Source organism: Mus caroli, unplaced genomic scaffold (genome assembly GCF_978045245.1).
Source record: "Mus caroli unplaced genomic scaffold, Mus_caroli_1 scaffold_15, whole genome shotgun sequence".
Lineage (NCBI taxonomy): Eukaryota > Metazoa > Chordata > Mammalia > Rodentia > Muridae > Mus > Mus caroli.
In genome coordinates, this window is record NW_028227270.1 from 8163169 (window position 1) to 8172732 (window position 9564).

Genomic DNA, 9564 nt, shown 5'->3' on the forward strand with positions numbered 1-9564 from the left:
GACAGAGATAGAGATAGAAACATAAGTTTAAAAGAAAAAAAAAGCCCAGAGTGAACAGAACTGTAAAATTGTCAGCATATATAGGGACTCACTTTTCAGGAGGGTCACAGTCTGAATTGACCAAAGACAGAAATCTTCTCTCTCGTGTTGGTGCAGAAGTACATCTGCGGCATAAAATTCAATTAAAGGACTTGTTCTCTAATGTGAAATAGCTCTCTTATTGATTGAGTAAAATTTAGAAGAAAACCAGTCAACATGGAACAGCTGTGCTATTTTTATTGAACAATAATACACCGTTCTTTTAAGGCAAACCTAACAGGCGGTTGCGCTTACATTCCCGGATCTTCCCACGAATACATTCACAACTCTGTTGGCAAGGTTTGAGAATAAAATATAAGGAAATAAGGAAATACTTCTTAAATAAGTTCTTCACTCCAAATAAAATACTCTGCAAATATCTCCCCGCATTGGCAGGACAACAGTTCTTCTTGTGCTAAGGTCCTCCGGGTAAAAGCTCAGATCCACTCATCAATCAATTTAGAAAGAATAAAAAAAGTGAAAATAAACGATACCTTTAAGCTGACACATTTCCTAATGAAAATTAACTTTCCTTTCTCAAACTGTCTAAAAAGTTATTTTCTGATTTAAATTTAAAATTCACTCGAGATATAGCATTTTAAAAATTTTTTTCAAAATTTTATACATCTGGAGTAACTACATTTTTATTACTATTAGTACAATTGTTAATAACACATTTTCCATATATGAGTGTTTGAGAACCCATTTTAAACAAGCAACATTAGGGTAATTTTTCTAAGATGGGGAGACATGTGGGTGCTGGAGAAATATTTAAACTACAAGATTTGTTTATAAAAATACATAAATATTCACCTTCACCCTGTTCTGTCCCTTAGGAGGGCAAACGACTTTTTACATCTGTCTCAAGGCCCACAGTGTTTAAACCAGAGATGAGAAGTGATGGGAATATAATATATATTCATTCCTCTGTCCACCTCCTCTGCCCGCCCCTATTCTCATCAGATACAAGTAGCTGTAATAAAAGCATTTCCATTCAAAGCAGTTGCTCAGATTCCCATAAGCTTTCAATATCTCACTTCCTTCAAGGCTTTTCTGGTCTTGTTTTATTGCCTCCAAGTAAAACAAAATAAAAAAATTTAAACTACTACAAGGAGGACACAAATATTATAACCCCTACTTTCACAACCATCCCACTGTCTCCTGCTCTCAACTCTTCTTCAACCTGTATCACAATAAGAATGTGCACCCAGGTCAATGAAACCACCGGTCCTTCAGCTTTGATTGGAGTACTCACTGACAGCAAGACCATCTCAAGTTCCTTGGTGATACCACACACACACACACACACACACACTTAACAGATCTATATGAATTTAAATATTTAGCAAATACCTAAAAGGGTTCAGTCATATGTGTCTTATGGGTTGTATATAGCCTACATTCTTTTCCTGAATCACACTTGATCTCCATAAATTACATGTCCACAGTCTATGTTCTAGACCGTTCTTAAACTGTTGGCTGAATGTTGGTCACTAAAATGGAGCCTTCTCTTGGCAAATCTCAGCCAGGATCAGCGTGGATTTAACCATTTCATCACCGAGGGCCGAGCAGCGTTCCCTTCTCCAATCTCTTCTCTCACAGCGTTGCCATCTCCGGATGCTGCGTCACGCTCTGAAATCAGAAGGCACACAAATCATATAACATCTGTAAGTTAAAGATCAAGCGTGGATTTGTTTTATTTTGGTTTTATCTTTTGGTTGAATTTAAGATAAATCTTCAATTCAAAATCCCCCATTCACTCTACTGAAGAGCTCTGAATGAGTCTTCCAGCCAGGATAACATCCTCACATCACTTCTCTATGTGCACCTAGCAACACTTCCCCCTATGGTCCACATGTACTGCTCCCGGACATTATCTCACGCCGTCCCTGAAAGACCAGCTTAATAAAAGCAGGGCTTCTTGCATTTGCTGTCTCTTCCACTTGCTCACCTGTGTCCTCCGCATGGATAACAATGTTTGGAACACGATAGGTGCTCAACACATACTCAGGAAATGGCCAGATGCTGCAAAAATAAATCTCTAAAAGGAATTTCATACTAACTTCATGAAAGATGAATTAACTTCTTGGCATCACTCCAGAAGGCAGCCCTCTTTTCTAAAGGTAGAGCTTGTTCTTCGTAGGGGAAAGGCTTATAAGATTTAGAATTCTTTTTAGAATGGAATCTGCTTCTAAGAGGAGCGAGACAAGCTTGTGTTCACAGAGTACATCATGAAAAAGAATGGAGCAGGACTAATGCGGCATGGCAGATACATAGATATGGGGCATTGCTAGCTTGAAAGGATGGAACTCGTGAGTTTCCATTCTTGGACACTGGCTGCCAAAGAAGGAAAGAAAGAAAGAAAGAAAGAAAGAAAGAAAGAAAGAAAGAAAGAAAGAAAGAAAGAAAGAAAGAAAGGAAGAAGGAAAGAAAGAAAGAAAGAAAGAAAGAAAGAAAGAAAGAAAGAAAGAAAGAAAGAAAGGAAGGAAGAAGGAAAGAAAGAAAGAAAGAAAGAAAGAAAGAAAGAAAGAAAGAAAGAAGGAAAGAAAGAAAGGAAGGAAGGAAGGAAGGAAGGAAGGAAGGAAGGAAGGAAGGAAGAAAGAAAGAAAGAAAGAAAGAAAGAAAGAAAGAAAGAAAGAAAGAAAGAAAGAAAGACATTTAAAGCTGAGGTGGGTAGGATTAGGAATCCCACCTGCCAAAAGAAAGATAGCTCGCAGCAGGTAGCACTTTGAAGAAGATCCCATGCTATTGGGAGAAGCTATGAGAGCGGGCTTGGGAGGTCTTTGATCTGTTCTCAAAGGGTGGCTCAGATGCGTTTGTGAGGTGCTAATATGAAGCCTATGGCAGATTGAGGAGCCATGCTCTTCCCTGTGGACTCTGACACACAGAGAGGCAAATCCCAAATAGATAAGGCACAGGCAAACAGAGCAGCCTGTCTGTATCTTTCAGATACCCTCCACTCCCTTGTGAACCTGAGGTTCACTAAGATTACCTGAATAAAAGATTTTTAAATATCCAAAAAGAAAGAAAACCAACTGATTTCCTTACATTTCTAGTAAGAATATCCATTCCTAGTTTTTAATGTAAGTATTTTTGTGTAGCTTAGTATATAATGACCATCCATAAGTAATATAAAACCTTCTAGAATTTTTAGATAGTAGCCAAGACATCAGCACCATCTGCAAGCAAACTAAAGAGAGTGGCAACCTCGTATGAGTGAGGCTGCACAAGCAAAGAGAAACTGTCAACGGGTCATAGCAGGAGGGACTTACGTACGCCAATCAAGAGTCCCCATCAGGGAGACCGTTGCAAGCAGCCATCACAGTCTCACAGACATTCCATCCCAGGTACCACCAAAGGGTCATAACAAAGCCCTGGAGAGGTAGTTTGATAATAGAACACTCATCCAGTGCACACAATGCCTTGGCTTTGGTCTCCAAGACCACACAAATCAACCAACCGAAACATAAACAACAAAGTTCTGCAGTACAATTCGATGCTGCCCTTCAGAAAGATTTAGGTGCCAACTTCAGTAACTGAAGGCTCAAAGGTTATTTCTTCACAGTCCTTTGTAACCATGGTCTTAAGAGAGCAAAACAAGTGTTTGGAATGGTGGCACACGTCTAACTCCTAGCGTTCCGTAGGGAGATGCATGTATTAGTGTGAGTTTGAGGCCTGCCTGGCCTACACAGCAAGTTCCAAGCCAACTAAGGCCACATAGTAAGACTCTGATTCATTTTTTAAAAAGAAAAAGAAAAGATAAAGGAAGCTGAAAATGCTTGAGGCTGCAAGGCAAACTGAGAAATAGATCTCAGATCTTTCTTGTAAACAATTGCTTCAGAGCACTCCCAGATCTGAGAGAGTATGATTGGTGATTTCCATTTATAGTCTCCAGGTACTGGACAGGACACCAGGAAGAGGGAAACCAGTGAGTCCTGGGCTAATCAGAAAGTTCTAGAACTAGCTGGAGGTGGTGGGGATGAGACTCTAGATAGTCTGAAATCCTAAAGGGATGTGTCTCCATGTGCCGTATGAAACTCACATAAAACGCTATTCAAGTCTTTTGCTTTGTCAAGAACGACAAAGATAGGTCACGTGATTTGACCTGTTCAGAGTGTCCCGATATCCAGACCCAATGTCCACGAAGCTATTCATCCGGTAAGTTAAAATTTGTTGTGTATGACCACAGTTATACTTAAAACTATGAATTGACTTAAAAGCACAACATCCAAAGAAGGTAACAGAAAAAAACAAAAGTGCACTTGCAGAATTTCACAGGCAAAGGGCCAGAAGCGCACCCTGCAGAAAATGGATTTGAGTGAGTTCCATCTGGAGGAGGTATAGTTTATTGATATTAATGGGCAGTTGTTGTAGCTATATGTTGAGAGTTTAAGGGGTCTCCAAATGACCCCTTATAACTGCATGATCATGAGCCCTGTCTTTTTATTTTATTGTTAGTTGTGGAGGGAGGGTTGTGTGCACAACCACATAGCCCAGACCTGTCAGCCGCATGTAAGCATGGCTGGAGTTTTATTATTGCCTGGATCTCACCACAGGGATTAGTTCTTACCAGCTCCAAAATCCAGAAACCCACAATTATTCCATTTTATTGCTTCCATTAATGAAGCAAGAGGAGGGGAGGGGAGGTAGAGGAGGAGGCAGGAGGAGGAGGAGAAATGTTCTGTATCTTCTACTCTGGCTCTTAGAGCTGATCCAACAAATACCTCACTGCTCTCGTTCTGAGTGGAGTTGGGAGAGAAATAGTTTTGTCTAGTGAGTCCATAAAACAGATCATTAAGTCGTTCAAAGAACTTTGCCTATCTTGGTTAGATTTTTTTTTCAAATGACGAATCTGTGTTCGTTAATTCATTCAAATGTGATAAACTTTATGAGAGTCCTCAGAATTATCAATGAGATTTGTTTTGAAAATAGCAAAAGCTACCAAACTCAAGGAGTGCCTGGCTTTCCCCGTGAGGAAAACAAGCTCATTTAGACTGACACCATGTTCTACTCTTAGTTTTTCGGGTGGTTCGAACTGAAACCAAGGTCACCACTTAAGGCTTAGCTTACCTGTGTGGGAAGCAGAGGTCCTGCTGGGAGACTTGGCTGCTGCATACTGGAAGAAGGGAAAGTCCAGACATCTTCCGGTCACCCTGTCACATATGCCCGACTGGCAATTGCAAGTCTCTTTGCATTCCATCCCGAACGTGCCATAGGGACAGTCTGAGGGCAGAGAGAGTGCTGCTTGTTAAGCACAGGGCTCCATCCTCCCAGCCCTGGTGATAACCTTAGGATTTGAATCAGTCTCCTGGACATTGATGAGCAGGAATCACGCATCAAAAATGCCAGGGTTTGAAAGTTGAAAGTTAGAGGCATACATGGAAAACCACATAGGAAAACCAGATATCACCTGCCTCGGGCTTAATTAAGATCATGATCCGAAGCTTAAGTTAGGGACACATAACAAATCTCCTTAAGAGTCTTTAAAAATACTTCCCCCTCTTTCATCCTTCCTTCCTTCCTTCCTTTCTTCCTTCCTTATTTATTTTTCAGTGTGTGTGTGTGTGTGTACACAGGAATGTGTGCATGCATGTGCCTGTGGGACTCTGTGTGTGTGTGTGTGTGTGTGTGTGTGTGTGTGTACACAGGAATGTGTGCATGCATGTGCCTGTGGGCCTCTGTGTGTGTGTGTGTGTACACAGGAATGTGTGCATGCATGTGCCTGTGGGCCTCTCTCTGTATGTGTGTGTGTGTACACAGGAATGTGTGCATGCATGTGCCTGTGGGCCTCTGTGTGTGTGTGTGTGTACACAGGAATGTGTGCATGCATGTGCCTGTGTGTGTGTGTGCAACAAATGTGTGGAAGCTAGAGCACATCTTGCTGAGTCGGTTCCTTCCACTTCGAGTTCTGGGGCTCATATTTCGGTTGTCAGGATTGTCAACCGGCGCCTTTCCCCACCGAGGCTTCTTGCCAGCCCCACCCTTGGACCAGTCTTTATTCTATTTGTTTTCTGCACAGATGACAGAGATTCTCACAGGTTTTCTTGGGGACAGCTACGTGAAGATGGGAAATTAAAGAGATATTACCTTCTCAACTAGTTTGATGGGTATGAGTGTGTCCGTAATCTACAGTAGTTGGCAGTATACTGTTTTAAAGAGCTAAGAGGCCTGTCATCCCACCTGACCACGAAATAACCAGTCCCCAGTCTGCTCCCACCCTTGCAAAATTCCTTATCTCTCAGAACAGCACTAGGCTTCAGTAACTCCCCCAGCTGCTAAGAGATTCACTGATCAAGGTCTCTGCAAAGAGAGCAAGAAACCTCAGGGTATACACAGCTGAGGGCTTGCACACCTACCAAGAACGAGGAGCTCTTCCAGAGCCTAATAATTCATAATCAGCACTTAATACTTAGATGAAGACATATTGCCATGAAATAAAGAGGCCTATCAGTTATCCTAAGATTGAGTTTGTGGCATAGCAGTATCTCCTCACTCACTGAACCTCAGAGGAATCGATATAGAATGGTGGTTCTCAACCTGTGGGTCTCGACCCCTTTGCCAACCCACTGGCTCCAAAAATACTTACATTGTAATTCATAAGAGTAATAAAATTACAGTTATGAAGTAACAAAAAAAGTAATTTTATGGTTGGGGATCACTACAAGAGGAACCTTACTAAAGGATGCGATGTTACTTGTCCTCCTTACCCTGGGAAAAAAAGTTCTTAAGACAGATTTGGGAAAACTCTCTGGCAGAAAAGCACAGGGCTAGGATGTGACTGTCTTCAGAGAAGCTCAAAATGGAAATCTTAGCCCACTTCCCCGTTCTAGGTTCAAGGCCCCTATCGCGCTGAGAGCTGATCAGAACAGTCAATAAGAGATGTCTGCCCGATTGCTAGCAAGTAACACAGGATCAAACATCCAAATGCTAAAAACAAATACACAAACAAACAAACAAGAAACCCTACACATCTGGATATACAAGCTGTCTTCATGTGGCTGGAGGAGGGAATTCACCTGCAGCAATGGGAACTAACTCCAGGAGGCTGCGAAGGTGGTGAATGCGCCCTGTTATTCCCAGCAGCAAGAAAACAGTTCCAAACTGAACCCACCAGCTCTTCGGAGAATGCCAGAAAGAGCAATTCAAAATAGATTCTTAATAGCATAGTTCACTAACCGCTGCCACACAGCTGGACGCTTTACCCCGTGCACTGTCCATTCATAACCACATTTACAAAGGTGTTTTTATGCCAAAGAAAAATCAGTTCCCCCACATGTGCTGCTTGCTCGCTCGCTGTTTCATAGGACAGGACTGCGTTAACCACTTCCTCCCTAATTTCCTTATGTGAGGTGCTTTTTCTCTTGACAGATAAGCCCTGTAATTTCCAGAAAATACAAAGCCTACTCAGTTGAAAGAAACGTATATATGTGTGTTCACCGAAGTTAATACTTCCTTACCAGTCCACCTTTTGTTGGTCTTAATAAAAAAAAAAAAATCTATGCAAAGAATAGCATCTCCAAAATGTTTCTAGAATTTATTTCTGAGCCTTTCGCTGGTTTTGCAGGCTAAAAGATCACTAATTCATGAACTGTTTTCTAAAATGAGAATTAATGAGCTTATCTTAATTCTAGAAGAATGTCATCCAGGAAGGGTTGCACTTGTATTGAGTCTGAGTTATTTAGAAATTTCTCAGAACTTGGCTTTCTGATTTCGGCAGCTTCTTTGTATTACACAACTGGATGCAGGAATGAGCACGCTGTCTTTTTACCATGCTAGCATATTGTGATGAGATTATACAGCATCTATGTATGCAGACTTTTAAATAACCTTTTCTTTTATTTTTATACATTTAACAATATTAATTTAGTCACTAGGTTTGAAAATAAATTCCACAGACAAATCAAGGCATCATTTAGCTCTGGTTTCTGTCTTAATTATAATTTCACTTCTTTTCTTTAAATCTATAAAAGAGCCACCTTTTAAAAAAAACAGACTTTTAAGTTACTATTATTTCTGCTTGTCTTACAACATCTGCTACTTTCTGCCCAACTGAAACATTTTAAAAGTAAAGCTAGGCTTATTTTATACTTCAGGGGACCCTCTTGCAAGAACATGAGTTATTTTGTTGGCTGACTTAAGCCCACCTTATGCCATAAAGCACATTAGTGTTCATCAGAAATACTTGAGCCTGAGTAAGGCACTCCTCCTGGTGAACTCTTTCAAGATCAAAGGCTGGTGAAATCTGGGGAGCTAGAAACAGCTTTAAGAGGTTATCTCAGGAGGACCTCTGTAAGCATTGGCTTTCAGAGGAACAGACACCTTAAGCATTTGTAACAGGCTACCTGTCAGATTTCTAAAGCCTCTCAGAAAAAGAAGACACACAAGCTACCAACTGCAACTTCCCTTCTCAAATCTGAATGCATGCAGTGAACGGGATGCTGCAGCCCTTGTGACTTCTGCACGCTGCTTTCCAAACCTCCCAGCAGATATCCTTTTTCTATCAAGCACACCACCTGCATCCAAGCATCCTCCCTAGTTGTTCAGAGGAAGGAACACGCACCTCCCCAGGCTGACTAAATACCCTCCGGGAGCCCTGCACAATGGGAAGCAAAGAGTTTCTCTTTACCTTTGCAGATACCAAACTCGTCACCAAAATCATCCTCCTCGCTGTAAAAGTGACACTTCAGCCCCGGACCACACTTGACCCCGTCCATGCCTGAGACTGTACGGTAGCAGGTTTCTCCAGGTCCCGCGGCGCACACCTGGCAGCAGCCACAGTCATCCAGCACTGTCCTCTTGCAACGCAGGCTGCTTCTGCACTCGGTTTTGTCACAATGTTCCGGGCAATCCACCGCATATTTGGCGCTCCAGGCCATGCCCAGGTGCAGAGGTACCAGGAGTGTGGTCAGCAGCAAGAGGCTCTTCATGTCTCGCAGCTGGCTCCTGCTCAGCTCCCTGCCGTCGTGGTCTTTGCTGGCGGGAAGCAGCCGTCCAAAGTAGTAGCTGAGCTTCTGCCTACACGGTTATGAGTTTTATACACTGTGTTGCCCGCATGCTTCCCCGTCATCAATTTCCTCAACCCAGCAGCAGCGCTGTGCTCTTGCCAGCCTCTCTTGTTTTAGTTTATGAAATCCAGGATGAAGGCTGGATTAACACGCTGCTGCCATCCAGGAATTGAAAAGCCCAAGCTGATGTCATCTGTTATGTTTAGATGGTTGTTTTGCATGAGGGCTGAAAAACTCTGCTCACATCCGTCTCAAAGACTCAAGGACATCTGAGAAGGGGGAATAACGAAGGTTGCATAGCATAGCCCCCTTCTGCACAGGAATTGCTCTGACACCAACATAACACTTAGGATGTAGCTTTGTCTCAGAGTCCCTTAGCACCGAGGAGACTAACACAGACATGAATCAAGCCAGAAGCATCTATTAAGTAAATGATAATAATAATTAATAATAATAATAATAATGATTTGGCATTTTTCCT

At 42.0% G+C, this 9564-nt stretch overlaps 1 protein-coding gene across 1 annotated transcript; it reads right to left on the minus strand.

The window, feature by feature from the left end:
- Window positions 1-259: 259 nt before the first annotated feature.
- On the minus strand, window positions 260-9169 carry Esm1 (endothelial cell specific molecule 1). Its single transcript, XM_021180763.2, has 3 exons — window positions 8705-9169; window positions 5149-5301; window positions 260-1710 (listed from the first exon to the last, which is right to left on the minus strand). Exons 1-3 carry the CDS (start codon window positions 9003-9005, stop codon window positions 1610-1612), a joined length of 555 nt encoding a protein of 184 aa, XP_021036422.1. The 5' UTR covers window positions 9006-9169; the 3' UTR covers window positions 260-1609.
- Window positions 9170-9564: the final 395 nt, after the last annotated feature.

What these genes read in the sequence shown, in the direction of transcription:
- Esm1 (XM_021180763.2), bottom strand. Translation starts at nt 9,005, where the DNA reads ATGAAGAGCCTCTTGCTGCTGACCACACTCCTGGTACCTCTGCACCTG. An exon ending in CGAGTTTGGTATCTGCAAAG is followed by an intron (nt 5,302 to 8,704) that starts GTAAAGAGAAAC and finishes CTCTGCCCTCAG; the next exon opens with ACTGTCCCTATGGCACGTTC. An exon ending in GACCTCTGCTTCCCACACAG is followed by an intron (nt 1,711 to 5,148) that starts GTAAGCTAAGCC and finishes TTCTGATTTCAG; the next exon opens with AGCGTGACGCAGCATCCGGA.